This window comes from Urocitellus parryii, chromosome 7 (assembly GCF_045843805.1).
Source record: "Urocitellus parryii isolate mUroPar1 chromosome 7, mUroPar1.hap1, whole genome shotgun sequence".
In the NCBI taxonomy this organism is placed as follows: domain Eukaryota; kingdom Metazoa; phylum Chordata; class Mammalia; order Rodentia; family Sciuridae; genus Urocitellus; species Urocitellus parryii.
Genome location: NC_135537.1, coordinates 160710050 through 160733262, shown reverse-complemented (window position 1 = coordinate 160733262; position 23213 = coordinate 160710050). Strand labels below are relative to the sequence as shown.

The 23213-nt window shown below is 36.3% G+C and overlaps 1 protein-coding gene across 1 annotated transcript in view; it reads left to right on the top strand.

Moving 5' to 3' along the window:
* Npepps (aminopeptidase puromycin sensitive) overlaps positions 1 to 23213 on the top strand; it is a 94811-nt gene that overhangs the window by 23675 nt on the left and 47923 nt on the right. The window contains exon 3 of the mRNA XM_077800629.1: positions 18629 to 18706. Coding sequence (XP_077656755.1) covers positions 18629 to 18706 — 78 coding nt within the window. The remainder of the gene's footprint in view (positions 1 to 18628; positions 18707 to 23213) is intronic.

The window sequence follows — 23213 nt, the reverse complement described above, 5'->3', positions numbered from 1 at the left end:
CAGGTGTGAGCCATTTCAAAGGGCTCTCCCACATAACTATATCTCCAACCCATAAATACTCTTAAAAAGATTCAGAATCTAACACAATCTTTTTTTTTGGATAGCTTTTAGAAGTTTTTTATTTATTTATTTATTTTTGTTGCTGTAGATGGACAGCATGCCTTTATTTTATTTGTTTCATTTTTATGTGGTGCTAAGGATTGAACCCAGTGCCTCTTGCATGATAGGCAAGTGCTCTGCCTCTGAGCTACAGCTCCATCTCCTAGAAGTTTGTTTTTTGTTGTTGTTTATAACTTTATTATTATTATTGTTGTTGTTGTTGTTGTTGTAGATGGACAGAATGCCTTTATTTTGTTTATTTTTATGTGGTGCTGAGGATTGAATCCAGTGCCTCACAAGTGCTAGGCAAACACTCTGCTACTGAGTTTATTTAAAAAATAAACTTATACAGCCCCAGCCCTATAACTTTATTTTTTTAATTTACTTTTATGTGGTGCTGAGGATGGTACCCAGTGCCTCATAGGTGCCAGGAAAGCGCTGAGCCACAACCCCAGCCTTCTTGTTGTTGTTTTGGTGCTGGAGTTCAAACCCAGTGTTCTAGGCAGATGTTCCACTACTGAGGTACACCCCATGCCATTTTTAGAGGCCTTATTTCTGAGATCTTACTTTTATTAATTAGTGAACACTTTTTGTCTCTAGTTTATTCACTATTCCTTAGTGTATGAAGTTTTGGAAATTTGAGTGTAAAGTCTTTGCTGTTGTTCTACTGAAGAATTTATGCACAAGCCACTCACCATTTCAGGCTACACTGAGGAACCAAATATTTTCCAAATTCTTTGATAACTTTCAGGGCATCCTGTTTTTTTTTTTTTTTAAAATTCAGTTGTTGTTTTATTTTTAGATAACAAACTTAATTCCTATATACTCACAACCTTTCCTACTGTCCTGCATCAGAGTGGAATATTTCTAAACAACAAATAACCCTATGTTGAAATGTCATTATCACCTGAAGTCCACAGTTTATCTTGTAGTTTATTCTTGGTGTTGTACAATCTAGGGTTTGTGTATGTGTATGTACGTGTGTGATAACAGGTATCCACCGTTATGGTATCATACAGAATAGTTTCACTGGCCTAAAAATCCTCTGCCCTGCTGGATGTTGCTGAATACATCTCTAATCCCAGACATTGGGAAGTTGAGGCAGGCAGGTTACAAGTTCTAGGCCAGCCTCAGCAAGTTAGCAAGACATTGTCTTGAAAGAAAGAAAGAACCCCATTGTCTTGGGGTTGTAGCTTAGGGCCCCTGGGTTCAGTTCCCAGTACCAAAACAAAACAAAAATACTTCTGCCCTGCCTGTTTATCATTCTCCCATCCCCTCCCTTAGCAACCACTGATCTTATTACTGTGGTCATAGTTTTTGCCTTTTCTAAAATATCATGTAGTTGGAATCATGTAGTATATAGCCTTTCAGATTGGCTTCTTTCAATTTACTAATATGCATTGAAGTTTTATTTTATCCATGTCTTTTCACAGCTTAATAGTTATTTCATTTTAGTGCTGAATAATATTCCATTTTCTGGATGTACCAGTTTATCCATTTACCTACAAGGACATCTTGATTGCTTCTAAGTTTTGGCAAGTATGAATAAAGCTGCTACAAATATCCATGTGTAGGTTTTTGTTTGGTCTTAAGTTTTCATCCCATTTGGATAAATACCAAGGAGTAAGATTTCTGGATCATATGGTAGGAGTATGTTTAGTTTTGTAAGAAGCTTGCTGTCATCTGAAGTGGCTTTACTATTTTGTATTCTGACCAGCAGTGAAAGAGAGTTTCTATTGCTCTACATCCTTAATAGCATTTGGTGGTCTTAGTGTTGTGGATTTTGTCATTCCAATAGGTGTATATTGGTATCTAATTATTGTTTTAATTTGCATTTCTCTGGTAACATAAGATATGGAGCATCTTTTCATAGGCTTATTTGCCATCTCCAAGATCTTCTTTGTGAGGTGTCTATCTGGATACTTACCTTCCCCTGCTCTTTTTTTTTTTTTTTCCTCTTTTTGAAATCCTGGGAATTGAACCCAGGGATGCTCTACCAGTGAACTATATCCCTGTCTCTTTTTTAAATTTTATTTTGAGACAATGTTTCACTAAGTTGCTCAAGTTGGCCTCTAACTTGTGATCTTCTTTCCTCAGCCTATAGAGTAGCTGGAATTATAAGCATGTGCCACTGTACCTGCTTCCCTATTTATTTGAGACAGAGTCTTGCTTTGTTTCCCAGGCTGGCCTTAAACTCATGATCTTCCTCCCTCAGCCTCCTGAGGAGCTAAAATTATAGGCATATGTTACTATGCCCCGGTAGAAGTTTTTAATTTTGATGAAGTCTAGCTTATCAGTTATTCTTTCATAGATAATCATTTAAGTCATCACCAGCAATTACAAGTTAGTCTGGGCAATTTATTGAGACCCTGTTTCAAAATAAAAGGGCCTGGGGGTATATAGTTCAGTGGTAGAGCACTCCTTAATTTAGTTAGCTCACTAGTAGAGTGTTGGCTAGTTGGCTAGTATGTGCAAGGTCCTAGTTCAGTCCTCATCCCAAAAAAGCCATTACTTTACTCAAAGTCTCCTAGAATTTCTACTTTTTTTTGTCTTCTCTGAGTTTTTAATATTTTATGGTTTATATTTAAGTCTTTGAGATAATTTTTGTGAAGTGTGTAAGGTCTGTGTCTAGATTCTTTTTTTTTTTTCCCCGCATGTGGATGTCCAGTTGTTCTTGCATGATACTTGTTGAAGGGACTGCTTTTTGCCATCATAGTGTCTTTGCTCTTTGTCAAAGATTGTTTGACTGTATTTGTGTGGTTCTATTTCTGGGCTCTCTGGTCAGATTTATTTGTCTATTCTTTCACTAATACCACACCATCTTAATTTCTGTAGCTTTATAATAGGTCTTAAAGTTGGGTGGTTCAGTCCTCTGACTGTATTCTTTTCTTCTTCAATATTGTGATTTTTCTGGGTCTTTTGCCTTTCTATGTAAATTTTAGAGTCATTTTGTCCAAATCTGTAAAATAATTTGCTGGAATTTTGGCTAAGTGCATTAAATTTATCCATCAAATTTGGAAGAAATGATATTTAATGACATTGAGTCTTTTGTCTGCAAATGTTGACTGTTTCTCCATTTATTTAGATTTTGATTTCTTTTGCCAGAGGCTTGAACTTTTCTTTCTTTCTTTTTTTGTGGGTGGGTAATCAGGGATTGAACTCGGGCATTTGACCAGCCCCATTTTGTATTTTATTTGCATGCCAGGCAAAGGCTCTGCCAACAGAGCTACATCCCCAGCTGTTCTCTTTTTCTTTTCTTTTTTTTTTTTTTTTTTTTTTATGGTGCTGGGGATCGAACTTGGGGTCTTGTGCATGCATTGAGCTATATCCCCACCTGTTTTCATTTTTGAAGAATAATTTTTCTGGCTATAGCTTTTAAAGTTTGCAGTTATTTTCTTGCAGCCCATAAAGCTTTTCCATTGTTTTCTGGGTTCCATCATTTGTATTCGGAAAGAACTAAGTTGTGCAGTTGCTTCTTGACTTGATGATGGTATAACATTCTGATGAACACATCATAAGTTGAAAATATTTTGAATCAAAAATGCATTTAACATACTTAACCTACGAAACACCATCATAGCCTACCAACCCAGTACTCTTAGAGTGGGGATTGTTGACCCTTGTGATTGAGTGGCTGACTTGAGCTACTGTTCACTGTGGCTACCTAGCTTCTGCAGAGAATATTGTATGGCATATTGCTAGCCCAGAAAAAGGCCAATATTCAAAATTCTATATTTTCTACTGAACGCTTATGCTTTCACATGGTTTTGTCATGAAATCCTAAGTTGAACTGTTGTAAGTTGTCATTATTGTTCTTTGGAAAGTGTGAGGTCTTTTCTGTAGGTATCCTAACCCCAGCTTTGATATGTACTTAATGTACAGTAAACTGCACTTATTTGAAGTGCATAGTTTGATGAGTTCCCTGCCCCCTTGGTACTGGGTGCTTTACCACTAAGCTACATCCCTAGCCCATTTTTTAAAAATATTTATTTTTTAGTTTTAGGTGGACACAATATGTTTATTTTATTTTTATGTGGTGTTGAGGATCGAACCCAGCGCTCCACCCATGCCAGGCGAGCGCGCTACCGTTTGAGCCACATCCCCAGCCCCCATTTTGTTTTTTATTTTGAGACAGAGTCTTGCTAAGTTGCTTAGGTCCTCAATAAGTTGTTGAAGCTGGCCTCAAACTTGTTATTCTCCTGCCTTAGCCTCCTGAGCCTCTGGGCTCATGAGTTTTGACATATATATATATATATATATATATATATATATATATATATATATACATACACATACACACACACACACATGTGAAACTATCTGCACAATTAAAATGATGAAGATAGCTGGGTGCAGGGCTGGGGTTGTGGCTCAGCGGTAGAGCGCTTGCCTAGCATGTGTGAGGCTCTGGGTTCGATCCTCAGCACCACATGAAAATAAATAAATAAAATAAAGGTACTGTGTCCAACTACAACTTAAAAAAAAAAAGAAAGATAGCTGGGTGCATGGCATACACCTGTAATCCCAGCTCTCAGAAGTCTGAGGCAGGAGGATTGCTTGAGACTAGCTCAGTACAGTAGTGAGATCCTGTATAAACAATTAGTGATTTGCTTTTTGACATTCTAAATGAATTTGAATTTTATATGGGTGGAATTATGCTGCTATACTCCTTGTTTTTTGTTTTGACTTTATTCAGCATAAAATTAACTTTGGCTATGTGAGTATCAGTGTTCTTAAAAGGTCAGTTTTATTATTCAGATATGGTGAAGTCAACAGATCAGGAAATAACTGCAATTGAAAAGATAATCAATTGCTTATAATTTTCAAGAGGTAAATAAAGGCATGCCATACCTGCAGAGCTCCATGGGGAATCACTAAAGTTGATCAGGAGATAGAGGGAGCAGAAGGAAAATATGGGCAGTCACCATTCCACTTTTTTTTTTTTTAATTTGACTGCTCTATGTACTTTAGTTAAGTAGAATTATATTGTGTATGTGTGTCACACACACACAATGTAATTCTACTTAAATGAAGTACACATACACACACACACACACACACACACACATTTTTTTGGTACTTGGTATTTAACCCAGGGGTAATTTACTGCTGAGCTACCTCTCCAGCTCTTTTTTATTATTTATTTTGAGATAGTGCCTTGCTAAATTGTCTAGGTTGTCCTTAAACTTTTGGTCCTCCTGCTTCAGCCTCCTGAATTGCTGGGATTATAGGTGTGTGCTACCCACACATGATCAGTATGCTTTTTTGTGAATGACTTATTTCAGTTAACATAATGTCCTCAACATTCAGCTATGTTATAGCATTCTATAACATCAATTGCCTTTCTTTTGAAAGGCCAGTGGATCACAAGTTTGGGACCACTCTGGGTAATTTATCTAGAGCCTGTTTCAAAATGAAATAAATTAGAAAGGGCCACAGATGCAGCTTAGTGGTAGAGCACTTACCTAGCATGACCGAGGCCCTGGGTTCAATACCTAGTACTACCACCAAAAACTCTGTGTGTGTGTGTGTGTGTGTGTGTGTGTGCGCGCGCGCGCGCACGCGTGCACACGCACACTCATGTTTTTATCCATTCATCTATGAATAGGCACACGGCTTGCCTCCACCTTCGGCTACTCTTACCCTGTACTATGAAAATGGATACACGCATACCTCTTTAAGACCCTAATTTTAGTTCTTTTGGGCATATTCTGAAGTAGAATTTCTAGATTTTTTTAATTTTTTTGTGTACCAGGGATTGAACCCAGCGGTGCTTAACCACTGAGCCACATTCCCAGCCCTTACTAATATTTTCTTTAGAGACAGGGTCTGAATTGCCTAGGTCCTTGCTAAGTTGCTAAGACTGGATTTGAATTTGCAATCCTCCTGCCTCAGTCTCCTGAGCCATTGCGATTACATGTGTGCGCCACTGTGCCAGGCGAATTCTGGATCTTATAGTAAATCTATTTTTAAGTTTTTGAGAAAATATAATGTTTTCTCTAGTGGCTGCATCATTTTAGAGTCTCATCAACTGTATACAAAGGTTCTAATTTCTTCGTATCTTCACCAATACTTGTTATTCTCTCTCTTTTTTTATTAGTGACCATCTTAATGGGTGTATCATTGTTTTTTATTGTTGTTTGTTTGTTTTGGTACCAGGGATTGAACTCAGGAGCACTTGACCCCTGAGCCACATCCCCAGCCTTTTTATGTATTTCATTCAGAGACAGGGTCTCACTGAATTGCTTAGCCTTTGCTTTTGCTGAGGCTGGCTTTGAATTCTCAATCCTCCTGTCTCAGCCTTTTGAGCTGCTGGGATTACAGGTGTGTGCTACCACGCCTGGCATCACTGTGGTTTTGGTCAGTATTTCTGTAATTCTTAGTGAGATATTGAACATCTTTTCATGTGCTTGCTGTTCATTTGTAAATTCTTTTTGAAGAATTGTCTGTTCAAATCCTTTGCTCATTTTTAAAATCAGGGTTTTTTTTTTATTGAGGTTGTATATGTTCTTTATATATTCTGGATTTTAATTCCTTGTCAGATGTATGATTCACAAATATTTTCTTCCATTATGCCATTTCTGTTGACTTGTTCTTTGATGCACAGAGGTTTTTAAGATTGATTAAGTCTAATTTGTCTTTTTTTCTTTTTTTTTTTATGTGCTTTTGGTGTCATAGTTAAGAAATACCAACTCTGATGTTCTAAAACTTTTCTCTTACATTTCTTCTAAGTATTGTTGTCATTAATCTGCTGAAGGTTCTTTTGCTCAGTTTAAGAACTTATAAATTATAGAAATCACAAATAGGTAAAGTGCAGCTCCCTTACTGTTAGCAGCTCTGAGCTTTGAATACCAGTGACTTTCGGCTCCTAGCAGTCCTCATCAGCATTCTCCTGACAACCAGAATTTGCTGGAACTCTTCAAGCAGCTGCAGCTAGCCGTTTCTGGTAGCTATCCATGGCTACCTACTGTTCTCCTCTTGTTGTGTCCCGCACAGTGAGGGAACAGTTAACCAGATGGAGGTTTGGAGCAAGCTGAGAAAATAAATGTCTGAAGTAATAATGAGAAATAAAAGACACGAAAAATAGTTTACAGCGGGACGGGGGTGGATTAGACGTAATCCCTAACAAAGAGAAAAAAAACCACCAACCTTTATTTATAAGGAAGCACATCAAAGGGATTTATTGTGAGAAAAGTTTTTTTAAGATAAACAAGAACTGAGAAGCTGTGGGGAAAATGGATTGATCAGAGTCTTATCACTTGCACAGTATCTTCTCTTCCTCTAGACAGCTGGTGCCTCAAGGCTATTGAGGATGCCCATATTTCTTTGACCCCAGGGCAGCAGGCATCAGAATTCAAAGCTATAGAACTCATAAATTCCATGCCAGGCATGGAATCTGCCCCATTAACAGTGGCCACCTACAAATTGGTGTGTCTTTCAGCACCATTACAGGGAAAGATTCCCAGAAGCAGCAGTCTGCTGTTCAAGGCTATCGAGTTAGAAAAGTAATGATTTGGGGCTGGAGATGTGGCTCAGCGGTAGCGCGCTCGCCTGGCATGCGTGCGGCCCGGGTTCGATCCTCAGCACCACATACCAACAAAGATGATGTGTCCGCCGAGAACTAAAAAATAAATATTAAAAATTCTCTCTCTCTCTCTCTCTCTCTCTCTCTCTCTCTCTCTCTCTCTCTCTCTCTCCTCTCTCACTCTCTCTTAAAAAAAAAAAAAGAAAAGTAATGATTTATTTGCTGCTCCCGACAGTTCTTCTGCTGCTAGCTGCCCTCAGTGTGACCATCCCTTGCTGCTGGCCTCTTTCAGTGCCAGCAGCCTCAGGGTTATCAGCTGAACCTGCTCTACTTGAGATAGAAATCATGAATAGGCAAAATTTAACCATCCCAAAGAGGCGTTATTTGGATTTATGTTACAGCATTAGGGGAAGCAGTACCCAGACTGTTCGAATAAGCAAATGTGGAAGCCTGCTTATATAGATCAAAAGGCGGCCTGGGCTCTTGCATAAGCAGTGTCTTGCCAGCTAACCACAGATTTTCTACCTGGTCATGGATAAGAAGGGGCTTCTCACAGATGGGGCAACTGAAGTGGCTGCAGAGGGCTTGAGTTATTTAGAGAAGCTGTGGGACAGAGTTGTCTGGGATCGACATGCCACTGAAACTTGTGACAGCCAAAGCAAAATGTCTTCCAGTGGCCATGACTAAGGGGTGTCTGATGTAGTCTTGGCTGACCACGAAATATTTTGGGGCAACCATGGTTGTCAAAGAGAGAAGAACAAAAAGTAACTCTTGGAGAGCATTGGGCCCTTCTCTTCTCACATTATAATTTTAGATCTTACATTTAGATCTTTGATTCATTTTGAGTTAATGGTATAAAGTAATGATCCAAACTTCATTCTTTGTATAGATATCCAGTTTTCCCAGCATCATTTCCTGCCACATTTTTATTGGGATTTATCTAGAGGATCCTATTTTATTTTGTTGCCCATTGATTTAGCTGTTTTGATTCAACTTGTCTTTTTCTGCTGATGTGCCAAGGTTTATTTGATTAAATACCAGATACTGAATTAGGAAAAATAGGTGCTCAAAATACAATGGTGGTATCATCTTCTGGAGAAGATTTTTTGTTTGCTTCATCTTTGTTCATCTTAAGGTTAATACTACTCAGGGGTCATCTTTTTTTACTATCAGGACTTGCAAGGGTGTTTTTGAAGTTTAATCTCATTCCATGAGTAGATTACCTCTCTTCTTGTTCATTCTTATTATGAGAATATTATTTTTCAGATTTTAAGTCCAAAGCAGAAGCGTGGTTTATCAAAGCTCCCATTCTTTTCGTTTTTAATATTTATTTTTATGCGGTACTGAGAATCAAATCCAATGCCTCACACATGCTAAGCAAGCACTCTACCACTGAGTTGTAACCCTAGCCTAAAGCTCCCATTCTTAATTGGTCCTGGATTCTGACTTTTGGCTGTGAGGCCTAGCAGACTCAGCAAATGACTCCAGAGCAGAAGTGACCTAGAGTGCAAAGCTTCCATTCTGGAAACCCATACTCTTCTTCATCTTGACTTCCTAGTCTTGTAGTCCTTTACTACTTTTAAGAAGAAATCCCTCCTCCATGGAACATTTTTATTTCTGCAGGGGAGTCAGGTAAAGGAGAATGAGAATTTGTTTAAATTATGCTCCATTCTTATTTTAAATAAAGTTAATAATCATTTTACAGATGAAAATCTAGAATTGAGTAGTAATGTCATACCATTTAATCAATGGCAAAATCGGGTCTAGACTCCAGATATTTGCATTATTTTAGTGTTTGTACTGCTGATGAGTGTTTATAACTAAATACTCAGTAATCATTTATTAAGAATAGGTATACCCTGGAAGGAATTTCTTTGTTGGACGAGATTTATATTTGCCATATTTACATTCTTTTTATACTTTTTAGATAGCTCAATGGGATAGTATCATCCTATGTTACCTAAATAATGGGTCAATTTAGAAATAGAGAATTGTCAGATAGGTTTGGCTTGAACTTTAATTATGCATATGTCTGAATGGTTCTTATGCCTGAGGATGAGAAAGAAGTCCTTTTGCATCCTTGCAAAGTAAGATGTATCTTTGAGCTCTTGATTTTATTTTCTCTTTAGTCTCCTTTGGAATTTCTCCAGAATGATTTTTTTTTTCCCCAATGCAACACATATGAGGGTTTATGAAGAAGTATTATGTTCCCAGTAGCAGTGGCTATTGTAATCCTTTGTTGACCGTGCACTTTCTTTTTCATTGAATCATGAATTGCTTTTTAAAATGAATAATATGATAGGTAGATTGTCATCTGGATTAAAAATTAAAAAAAACATTATGTTTGATTCAGTATTGAAATATATAGGCACATGTGGGATATATAGAAATTTGTAGATTATGTTACCTTTATTATGTTATTTATTTACTGCAGTGGCTTAGAAGAAGACGGTCTTTTTAAATTTACTTTTAAAAATTGTATTTATTTATTTATTTATTTTTAAGAGAGAGAGACACAGAGAGAGAGAGAAATTTTTAATATTTATTTTTTAGTTTTCGGTGGACACAACATCTTTGTTTGTATGTGGTGCTGAGGATCGAACCTGGGCCACACGCATGCCGGCCGAGCGCGCTACCGCTTGAGCCACATCACCAGCCCTAAAAATTGTATTTATTTTTAAGTTAACCAGTAACCAATCTATTATGTACAACATTGTGTTTTTAAATATATTTGTATATATGTGGAGAGAGGTAAATCTACTGATTTAACAAAATATATTAATTAGCTCACATAGTTATTATTTTTGTAATGAGAACATCTATCTAGTATCTTTGTATTTTTCAAGAATATAATATATTGTCATTAATTATAGTCATCATACTTTGTACAAAAGAGCTCTTAAATTTATTCTAAAAGAAGACATTTAAATTTGTAAATTTTTTTTGGATGTGTGTGTGTGTGTGTGAGAGAGATATTGGAAATTGAACCCAGCACCTTATGCATGCTTGGCAAGCAGTTTATACTGTGCTATATCCCCAGAACTCTTTAAAAAAAATTTTATTTTTTTTTTGAGGCAGTTTCTAAGTTGACCAGGCTGGCCTTGAATTTGGTGTCCTCTTGCCTTAGCCTCCATAGTAGCTGGAATTATGGGAGCACACCATCACACCCAGCTAGAAAGGAAATTTTGAAGCACAGTTGAATTGGCATTTCTGGTATTAGAATTTTTGGGTTATATATTTATTGTCTTGTTATAATGGCAGGGCAAAATCTACTAGAGATTTGTCTGCACAAGGCTAGCATAAGCAGTAACAATTTTGACTGGCTTTTTTTTTTTTTCTATTTCAGTGATTTTCTTTTTTCTTTTTCTTTTTTTTTTTTTTTTTTCAGTACTGGTGATTGAAACCAAAGGCACTCTACCCCTGAGCTATATCCCCAGCTCTATTTTTGCTTTATTTTTTTCTTTTTACTGAGTCTGTCCTTGAATTTGTTATTTTCCTGTCTAATCTTCTGAGTAGTTGGGATTACAGGCGTGTGCCATTATGCCTGGTTCTTTTTATTCTTTTTTAAAAGATAGCCTCCTAGCCAGGTGTGGTGGTGCACACCTTTTATTCCTTTGGCTTTGGGAGGCTGAGAGAGGAGGATCATGAATTCAAAGCCAATCTCAGCAAAAGTGAGGCGCTAAGCAACTCAGTGAGTTTCTCTAAATAAAATACAAAATAGGGCTGGGGATGTGGCTCAGTGGTCAAGTGCCCCTGAGTTCAATGCCCAGTATCAAAAAAAAAAAAAAAAAAAAAAAAGGTAGCCTCCTGAATATACCATCTCATCTCAATCATCCTTTCCCATGATGCAGTTTCATCATAAAGCCAGCCACAGTGGTGCACACTATAATCCTAGCAGCTCAGAAGGTTGAGGCAGGAGGATTACAAATTCAAAGCCAGCCTCAGCAGTTTAGCAAGGCCCTAAGCAATTTAGCAAGATACTGCCTGAAAAAAACAAAATAAAGAGGGTTGGGGATGTGGCTCAGTGGTTAAGCGTTTCTAGGTTCAATTGCTGGTTAAAAAAAAAAAAATTAATACAGGAAGACTTTTTTGATGCAGTATGTGTATATGTTTGTAGAAGGCTAACACTGAAAAGTTAAATGGGGTGAGGAACCAGAGACAGTGTCCTAAATTTAAAATCTATTTTGTCAAATTTTACTGAGAAAGCAGCTATTTTAGTGAATTACAAACTTCCTTTTTAATGTACATGTAGCATCTTAGGAGAAACTGTTCTGTGCTCTGCATATCTTGGAAGTTGTTATAAATCAGTACATAAAAGGCTTTCTTATTTTTTTATGGTTAAATAGTATTTGGCGGAATAAATTTATCATAATTCATCAAGCTAGTCCTCTATTGATGATCATTTAAATGGAATTCCATATTACAATGAACAACCTTGTATATATCTCACATCATGCAGGAAGGTATATGTAGGATAAATTCCTGGAAGAACAAATGCTGAGTCAGAGACTATGTGTATACACATACACTCATACACACTCACACATGCACACATGTACATACACACATACACACACACATATCTTTATTTTATATTAAGAATTTTTCAAATATGTGCATATATCTGTATATATAAGGCTGGCATAAACAGTAACAATTTTGATTGACTTTTTCTGTTTCAATAAATATATGAAAATATGTATTTTATAATTATGATTTTTTTTTAAAGTACAGGGGAACCTAGGTTACTTTACCACAGAGTTCTATCCCCAGTCCTTTTTATTTATTTTAAGATGGAGGGGTGGGTCCTCTCTAAGTTGCTAAGGCTGGCCTCAAGCCTGTGATCCTTTTACCTTAGCCTCCCCAGTTGCTGGGATTACAGGCCTATGCTACTATACCTGGCTTGTATTTTGTAATTCTGATTGATATTCAAATTGCACTTCATAGAGATTCGACTAATATTCACCAGTTTGTTAAGGAAACATCCTCATCAGCAGTATATCTGAGATTTTTTTTATCCTTTTTTTAATCTGGTAGGTTAAAAATTGGTTATCTTGCAGTGTCTTTATTTTGAATTTCTTTATTAGTATTACGAATTTTTCATATTTTCATGTTTGTATGTATATATACACAAACATATACATACACATGTACATGTGCAATGAAAATATTCATTTGTATGTGTTTGTGAATTCATATATATTGGAATTTTTTCATTGCTGGGGATTAAACGCAAGGCCTTGAGCATACTAGCTAGGGGATCACCCACCAAGCTACACCTCCAACCCCCTTTTCATATATTTTAAATACAGTTTATATTTCCCTTTTTAATTTTTTTTTGTAGTTGTAGATGGACAGAATGCCTTTATTTTATTTGTTTATTTTTATGTGGTGCTGAGTATTGAACCTGGTGCCTCACATATGCTAGGCAAGTGCTCTACCACTGAGCCCCAGCCCCAGCCCTATATTTCCCTTTTTTAAATAAAACTTTTATTTGCATTTATTTTATTCATAAAACCATAATCAATTCTTGTGCCATAAGGTTTTGTTTCTTCAGGGATATATTTCATGCAAATTATCTTCTGGTTTAGGAATAATTGATCCATCCTTCCTTCCTTCCTTCCTTCCTTTCTTTTTGGGGGTGTGCAGTACTGGAGATTGAACCCAGGGGCACTTAACTACTGAGCCACATCCAACAGAGCTCAGTTGAGGCTGGCCTTGAATTTGGATCATCCTGTCTCAGCCTTCTGTATCACTGCGAGTAACAGGCATGTGGCACCATGCTTGGCCTTTTTCCTTTTCACTGAGGATCATTTCAGTATGGCAGGGGGAACTCATGTATTGGTTAATTCAACCATGAGCTCTGTAAGTACAGCCATGCATCCTGGGTGCTTTGTTCACCTACATATATTCAGTGACCACATAATCTATAATCTAAACTCTTAAATTCTGAGTTATTATTCTCTGCATTTTTAAGCTTGTGCAACAGAAATTCATCACTCCTTTTAAGCCACCAATCCTGTGTCCAGCCCCACTGTTTGGCCTGGGCACACTTTCCAACTCCTCCATTGTGACACCCGAATAGCACACATTGCTTTTTTTTTTTCCTGGGGGCTACTGAAGATTGAACTCAGGGACATTAAACTATTCAGCCACATCCCCAGTCCTATTTTGTATTTTATTTAGAGACAGGGTTAGGGTTAAGGCCTCACTAAGTTGCTGAGGTTAGTTTTGACCTGACAATCCTCCTGCCTCAGGCTCCTGCGCTGCTAGGATTAAATGTATATGCCACTGCACCCAGCACTCACATATTGCTTTTTTTTTTTTTTAATTTGTTGTTTTTGTTGTTAATCTTTATTTTTATTTATTTGTATGTGGTACTGAAAGTCAAACCCAGTGCCTCACACACGCTAGGTAAGCGTTCTACCACCGAGCCACAACCCCAGCCCTCAAACATTACTTTTTAAGGTGACATCCTTCAGACACTCTGTGTTTTTTTGGGTATGCATACCCTTGATGGCAGTTTCATGGATGTTCTTAGTGTGAACACAAAGATTTGAACCTCTTTCACTGAGTTTTATTTTTTGTGGTTCCAGTGATTGAACCCAAGGCCTGTGTATTCTAGGGTAAGCACTCTACATTGAGCTATACCCCTAGCCCCCTGAACTTATTGATTTGCATGATTTTGTGGAGGTTTCTGGGTCAAGAGAGTAGCAAACCATTTTGATAGGTATGTACTACTGCACCCAGCATTTTTCATTTTTATGAATACCAATAGTATTTACCAATAGTGTTTAAATTTGAGCCAATCGTGATGGCCGATATCTGTAATCCCAGAGGCTCAGGAGGCTAAGACAGGAAGATCACAAATTCAAGGCCAGCCTCCATAGTTTAGTGAGGCCTTAAGCAACTTAGTGAGATTCTGTCTTAAAATAAAAAATAAAAAGGATTGGGGATGTAGCTCAGTGGTAAATTGCCCCTGGGTCAAATCCCCAGTACCCTAAATAAATAAATAAATTTGAGATGGCACTAAAGTGTCTAGAAATATTCTGTGCTAATTCTGTTAATGAAAGAGACCAGAGAATCAGTGAGACTTATAGGAAGGAAACTCCTCATTTTTTATTCCTTATAGTACTGATTGAATAAATGATTAAATAAAGATATTACAAGTTCATAAGGGCACATGATGCCAAATTCAGAATGTGAAAACAGCATAGATTACAACCTTCCCAACCCCCTTCATGGTGATAATTATCTTTTATCACATATCCTTCCTCAGAGTTTCTGTGCCTTTATAGATGTCATGTATGAGAAAGTTTGTGCTCACAAATGATAGCATATCGTATACATAGTTTTGAATTTTTTTTTACTTATAGTTAAAATTGTATCTTAATTTTAAGTAATTATCTTTAAGTAATTATCTTAATTCTTAAAATAAGACATTAAAAATCCAGTTTATGAGCCCATCTTATTAAATGAAAACTCTAGGTCTATATTGTTGTAAGTACATTTTAGTCAAAGTGAGTGTATTATAATTGGTTTTTGAGTGTAAGCTGTTTCTTGTCATAGTTTTATGTAAGTTAGGGTTATATTTAAATTCTATTTCTGGGGCTGAGATTATAGCTCAGTGGTAGAGTGCCTTCTTAGCGTATGTGAGGTCCTGGGTTAATCCCCAGCACTACCCCCTTCAAAAAAAATTTTTTTTACTTCTTATTAATAATCAATATACTACTATACTTCTAATTAATAGACTACTAACATAGACACTCATGCATTCTGTATCCAAATATTTTATATGTGCATAGTTGTTTTAAAATCTTTTTTTTTTTTTTTTTTAGTTGTAGATGAACATAATACCTTTATTTATTTTTATGTGGTGCTGAGGATTGTACCCGTTGGCTCATACGTGCTGGGCAAGTGTACTACCACTGAGCTACAACCCCAGCCCTGTGCATAGATTTTAAAATGCCAATTGTATTTAAAATACTTTTTTTCTGAAGTGTAGCAACACTTACATAATAAATTATTTCAATAAGAGCCTTTATTTAGGCACTGGGGTTGTGGCTCAGTGGTACATGGTTCAATCTTCAGCACCACATATAAAATAAATAAAATAAAGGTATTGTGTCCTTTACTACAACTAAAAAATAAATGGATTTTTCTTAAAAAGAGTCTTTATTTATACATATATAACCAATTAGTTGTAATTAAATTAATAATGAATTGTCAGGAATATTATGATCTTCTTGAAAAGGAATTTTTTGTTGTTGTTGTTGTTGTTACTGTAATTGAACACAGGGATGCTTAACTACAGCTAGATCCCCAGCTCTTTTTTTTTTTTTTTTAAGAGAGAGAGAGAGAGAATTTTTAATATTTGTTTTTTAGTTTTTTGGCGGACACAACATCTTTGTTTGTATGTGGTGCTGAGGATCGAACCCCAGGCTGCACGCATGCCAGGCGAGCACACTACTGCTTGAGCCCCATCCCCAGCCCCATCCCCAGCTCTTTTTATTTTTTATTTTGAGACAGGTTCTTGGCTGTTCCCCAGGATGGCCTTGAACTTGGAATCCTCTTGCCTCAGTGCCCTCCCCCTAGTTGCTAATATTATAGGCCTGTCCCACAGTGCCTGACCTCCTTTTGAGTTTTTGTGGAGCCTTCATTACACATCTAATAGACTAGGTGGGGAAATTCAGCATGGCCTATCTCTTCAGATTCTTCAGAACCCCTTCTGAAATGGGGGTCTTATCCTCTATCAACTAAGATAAGTCAGAGAGAGGAGGAGAAGATTTAACAGTTATGAGGGGGTTATAAGGTAGGAATCACAAACAAAACCCCCCAAGTAGATATAATATTACAATAGGCAACAGCAAATATATAATGTAAAATAGTGGTGAATGCTAAAAATAGTTCACCAGAGGATATAGAATAAGGATTTTTTTTTTGGGGGGGGTGGGGGGGTGGGGGGTACTGGGGATTAAACCCAGGCATGCTTAACCACTGAGCCACATCTTCTGCCCTTTTAAATTTTTTAAATTTTTAAATTTTTTTTTTTTAATTTTTTATTTTGAGGCAGTCTTGCTAAGTTGCTGAGGCTGGCCTTGAATTTGGGATCCTATAGCCTTACTGGGATAATAGATATGTGTCACCATGTCCTTCCAGAGTAATGGTTCTTATGGTTCTGGAATGAATAGATAGCTCAAGAAGTGAATTGAGCAGAGGCCTAAAAGGTTTAGATAGCTGGAAAAAGAACTGTCCAAGCCGAGTAGTTGAGACTATAGATGCACACCATTGTGCTTGGCTTCTTTTTATCGAAAACTTTGAATTGCATGGATATAGCACATTTTATTCATCAATTGCCAGATATTTGGATAACAAAAGCCCACTTTGGAACTATCATAAGTAATACTACTATGACATTTGTGTACACATTTTTGTGTGGACATCTTTTCATTTTTCTGGGGTATATGCAGGAGTGGGACTGCTGAATCAAATGTTAACTCTATATTTAACTTTTGAGGAACTCTAGGCTGTTTACCAAAGTGACTACACCATTTTACATTTCTACCAGCAATGTATGAGGGCTCCAATTTCTCTACCTACCTCTAACACTTATTATTATCTATCATTTTGATTATAGTTTTTTTAGTGGGTGTGAAGTGGTTTTTACTTGCATTTGCCCGGTGGTTAATGATTCTAAGGATCTTTTCACATGCTTATTAAGGCCACCTCTTTGAGTGACTATTCTTTTGGAATGGGGATGGATGTCTGTGGTTGGAACTTGGCCTACTTGTTTTTTTTTTTTTTTTTTTTTTAATATTTATTTTTTAGTTCTTGGCGGACACAACATCTTTGTTGGTATGTGGTGCTGAGGATGGAACCCAGGCCGCACGCATGCCAGGCGAGCGCGCTACCACTGAGCCACATCCCCAGCCCCTTGTTTTGTTTTTTAAATGAGTCAACTAAGCATCTTAAAGTAGCAGCCAAATAAGTAGTCTCTTCTCACTCTTGGTAGAAGGTAAATTAAAGACTTGATTTAATCTACAAGTGTGTTTTTATCTTTTTATTTCTGTAAAATGTAACAACAAAGATTTTTTTACATGTGGATATGATTTATTTATTTACATGTGGATATGATTTATATTGTAGTTTGAATTGTTATCAATTGGCCAGAGGTAAGGGGGGGGACTTTCATTGATATTAGCTTTTTTTTTTTTTTTTGTATTGAAGATTGAACCCAGGGGTGCTTTATTACTGAGCTACATCCCCAGCCCTTTTTATTTTTATTTTTGAGATAGGGTCTTGTTAAGTTGCTTAGGGCTTTGCTGAATTTCTGAGGCTGGTCTCAAACTTGCAGTCCTCCTTCCTCAACCTCCCAAATTGCTGGGATTACAGGTGTGTGCCACCATACCAGGCTTCACTGATATATCTATAAGGCCAAAATTTTGGCGATTTAGTAAATCCTTCAAATGTTCATCAGTAAGACTACAACATCAGTCACAAAGGATTAGAAATGAAACATTTCTTGAAATTTCGTAGAAAGCTATCACATTTATAATGGCAGTGTTTCTCTTAACATCACCAAAGTTTTGCGAATTATGAAAAATGTATAATTTTTTTAGGAACATATTTAACTTCGGTCATATAATCTAAAATGTGTTAATTTGAAATGACATTCTTGTTTTACTAAATTAAAAATATCTCATTTTAAAGCCCGATGCGGTCACATACACTTGTAATCCTGGCCACTTGAAAGGCTGAGGCAGGAAGATTGTAAATTCAAGGCTAGCCTGGGCAACTTAGCAAGACCCTGTCTAAAATAAAAAATGAAAAGGGATGGGGATGTAGCTCAGTGGTACAATGCCTCAGGTTCAATTTCTAGTACTGTTCCCCCCAACCAAAAAAAATTGCTTTAGTAGAGATTTTGTTCTCAAAAATGTTATTGCTACAGTCTAGATTTGGTCTTGTTCATCCAGATTTGTAAAGTAATTTTTTTTTTCTTTCTAGAAATACACGCTACAGGATTTAACTATCAGAATGAAGATGAAAAAGTTACCTTGTCTTTTCCTAGTACTCTCCAAACAGGTAAGAGACATGACTTTTGTAAAGTCCCATGATAAATGGTGGCATTTTAGTTATTCCAAAGAAATTTATTGTGTACTGTTTTATCTTTTATTGTTGTTAGCAGATTAAGTTTTAAGAATGATATTTTTTTTTAAATAAAAAAGATTCATTGTAATTCAGGGGACACCAAGGTTTTTTTCTCTCTCAAGAAACAAGACTAAGGCTCTTTCTACTCTAGAATGCATTTTTTTTTTTAAAGAGAGAGTGAGAGAGGAGAGAGAGAGAGAGAGTGAGTGAGAGAGAGAGAGAGAGAGAGAGAGAATTTTTTTTTAATATTTATTTTTTAGTTCTCGGCGGACACAACATCTTTGTTGGTATGTGGTGCTGAGGATTGAACCCGGGCCGCACGCATGCCAGGCGAGCGCGCTACCGCTTGAGCCACATCCCCAGCCCTAGAATGCATTTTAAAAAAATATTTATTTTTTAGTTATAGGTGGACACAGTGTCTTTATGTGGTGCTGAGGATCAAACCTAGTGCCTTACACATGCTAGGCAAGCACTCTACCTCTGAGCCACAATCCCAGCCCTAGAATGCATTGTTTTTTAGCTTCAGCTTTTTAAAAATACACTTACCTAGACCCATCTTATACTAATTGATTCAAACCTCTAGTTTTATACTCCACATGTAATTCAGATGTACAACCAGCACATTGTGTTGGGCGTGCAAGGAAAGATTTGTTAAAATGTTATTATTAAAACACAAAGAAAATGAAAGACTTTCTGAACCTAATATAGTGGAAGAAATTATGTACAAATCAATTGGCAAAGCACTAAGAATTCAATAAATGAACAAATGAAAAAGAACAGATAATTCATAGAGAAGAAAATGAAAATGACTATTAAACAGTTGAAAAAATATTTAGTTTCTTATTAATGAGAAATATCAAAACAGTGTTGTTTCCAAATTAGTTTTTGCCTGTTATATGAACTGAAGAAAAATATTCCCCATGATATAGTTGCTTTGATATTACTGGTAGGAGTATAAATTCGTATAATTGTTTTGAAAAATAAATTGTCATTGTATATCAGGAACCTAGCAATTCTGCTAATAAATCTGTATTCTTAGTCAGGCACAGTGGTTCACACCTGAAATCCCAGCTGAGGGATTACAGAAGGCTGAGGCAGGAGAATGGCAAGTTTAAGCTCTATTGGGGCAACTTTGTGAGACCCTATCTACAAATTTAAAAAGGCCTGGGATGTTGCTCAGTGGTTAAACACTTGCTTAGCATGCAGAAGGCTCTGGGTTTAATCTGCACATACCCCCCTCCCCCAAATGTATTCTTAGGAAAAAAATTATAATAATAAAATACTTTATGCTTAGAAGTATCTTATTGTATGTGGTGGTAAAAAAAATAGAATTAATAGGGCTGGGTTGTAGTTCAGTGATAGAGCACTTGCCTAGCATGTGTGAGGCACAGAGTTTGAGGGAGGGAGGGAGGGAGGGAGGGAGGAAGGAAGGAAGGAAGGGTTTATCAACAACTAAACCATTTTTAAAAAATAAAATAAATAAAAGGTCCATCGACAACTAAAATATTTAAAAAATTAAAAATATTGAATTAACGTATTTGTCTACAACTAAAGAAATGATTAATCATGACATATCAATATAGTAAACTATATTTAATAGTGAAGATCTGCAAATTAAATTCTTAATAACACTGTAAAGTGCTTATTGTAAGGCAAAATTGAAAAGCAGAATATAAAATTACATATTCAGATTGATGAATAATCTGTCTAAAATAGTAGGAATAAAATGCTGTCTTGTTTATCTCTGGGTGTTGGCATAAATGATTTTTACTTTTATTTATACCTATTTTCTGGTTCCCAGAATTTTCTTTCTTTCTTTTTTTTTTTTTTTTCGTGTGTGTGTGTGTGTGTGTGTGTGTGTGTGTGTGTGTGTGTGTACTACTGGGGATTGAACCTGGGGCACATGCTGGGCTGGTGCTCTACCACTGAGCTGCATCTCTAGCCCAGGTTTTTAAAAATTTTATATTGAAAATCTATTGCCTTAATATGAATACTTTTTGGAAAAAATTTAAATTGAAGTAGTTTTCTTTTGTTTTAGTACTTTTGGAGGCCTTTTTGTTTATGACTATTTTTTTTTTTTTTTAAAGAGAGAGTGAGAGAGGGAGAGAGAGAAAGAGAGAGAGAGAATTTTAATATTTATTTCTTAGTTATTGGCGGGCACAACATCTTTGTTTGTATGTGGTGCTGAGAATCGAACCCGGGCCGCACACATGCCAGGCGAGCGCGCTACCGCTTGAGCCACATCCCCAGCCCCTGTTTATGACTATTAACAAAATAAATTTTTGCCATGAAATATAATAAGAGATATTGGAAAATATACAGTAATATGAAAATTGAGATTCCCTGTCTTTCACCCCTTTCACTTCCATTGTTTTTGGTGAATCCTTCCAGAAATATATTATGTGTATATAAACATGTATGTATACATTTGAACCCACAAATAAGATCATACATCTCAGTGGCTTGTCTTGTTAATATTTCTTGCTTACACATGACTTATGAGGACTGCTGATGATCTGTAGCCTTGTTAGCAACTTTACAGGGCTCCATTTGGCTTACAAGTTTTCTCTTTTACAAGTCACTTAGGATCTTTAGTGACTAACCACTATCTGCAGCATACTATTTTTTACACATGGCAGAGGGCAAATAGGTGAACCACAAAATGTTAGTTTTTTTCATGGGTATTATATGTTTGATGTTCACTTACATTTTGTTTGCCAAAGCAAGTAGCATGACCAAACCCAGTCTCTGGGGCAATAATTACCGAATATGTGGGGAAAGCTTCTAACATGAAATAAATGAAAGAGCACAAAGCAAAACAATAATAACATAAGAAATTAGAAAGAGGGACTGGGGCTGTGGCTCAGGGGTTGCGCACTTGCTTAGCATGTGTGAGGCACTGGGTTCAAATCTCAGCACCACATATAAATAAATAAAATAAAGGTCTATCAACAACTAAAAAATTACAAAAAAAAAGAAATTAGAAAGAAACAAAAACAAAGAAATATTATAGTAACATAAGAAATTAGAAGAAACAAAGACAAATTATAAGGAGAAAAAAGAACCTCAAACTAATTAATATCCTTAAGAGAATTAAGAGGAAGACAATACATTCATCAAATAAGGATGACAAAAGGCCATCCAACAGGAAGAATTAGAGTAAGAAACTTTTGGAAAATATAATATGATTAAAACAAAACAAAACAGGTAGAAACTTTGGAAAATGAAATTAAGGAATCTTCCAAACAGGAGGAAAGCCAAAGAAATGGAAAACAGAGAAGTTGAAGGTTTGAGAACCAATCCAACAGGACCAACATCCACCTTAAAAAAAAAAAAAAAAAAAAGAGAGAGAGAGAGAGAGAACAGAGAAAATGGGAAGAATTTATTAAAGACATAAAATTTTAAACATTTTATTTGAATTGATGAGGCAGGAGCCTTCAGTTTGCAGAGGTATACCATTGGGAGAGATTAACTCATGAAGTGTAAAAAGTTCAGACCAAAGCAGATTTTAGAACTTTTACAATAAAGTGATGCTCTCATAGATTTTGTATTTGGGATGGGACAGAAGAAAGAAAGGCTGTTATTATTTTCAAATTTCAGGAATCAGAGCAGTGGTGCATGTCTGCAATCTCAGCTACTCTGGAGGCTGAGGCAGGAGAATTCCAAATTCAGTCAGCCTAAACAACTCAGTGAGACCCTGTCTGAAAATTTTTAAAAAGGGATGTAACTCAACGGTAGGGTGCTTCTCTAACATGTTCAACACTTAATACTTCAAAGAAAAAAGAAAGAAAAGGGAAAAAATTTCAGAAATCAGAATAGCACTAGGCTTTCATCAGGAATGTAGAGTATAGTGAAGCCATTGCTTCAGAATACTAAATGAATCTGAATTTCAACTTAGAGGTCTGTGCTTAGCCAAATTATGAATTTGTGTGAGAGTATAAAAAAAAATTTTTTTTTCAGAATTGCAAACTGATAGAAAATTTCATTCTTTGTAAGAGATGTGATGGGGATGGTTTAGCTAAGACTTCACTTTTCTACATTAAGGAGAAAATAATGTTTAAGATTGAAAAACTGAAGAAACAGTTATATCTTCTAAACAAGTATTTAGAAATCACTGGAGTTGAAATTGTTCACTTCTGGGGGCAGGATATGGGGAGTATTGGGTAGGGCCTGCAACTTATAAGACTCAGTATTGGGCTGGGGATGTGGCTCAAGTGGTAGCGACCTGAGTTCGATCCTCAGCACCACATACCAACAAAGATGTTGTGTCCGCCGAGAACTGAAAAATAAATATTAAAAATTCTCTCTCTCTCTCTCTCTCTCTCTAAAAAAAAAAAAAGACTCAGTATTATATGAGTTTTAAACTATGAATGATTACTTTGATAAAAATAAAAAAATTAAGTTTAAATCTTTATTTCTTTTCTGTGAAAAGAAATCAGTA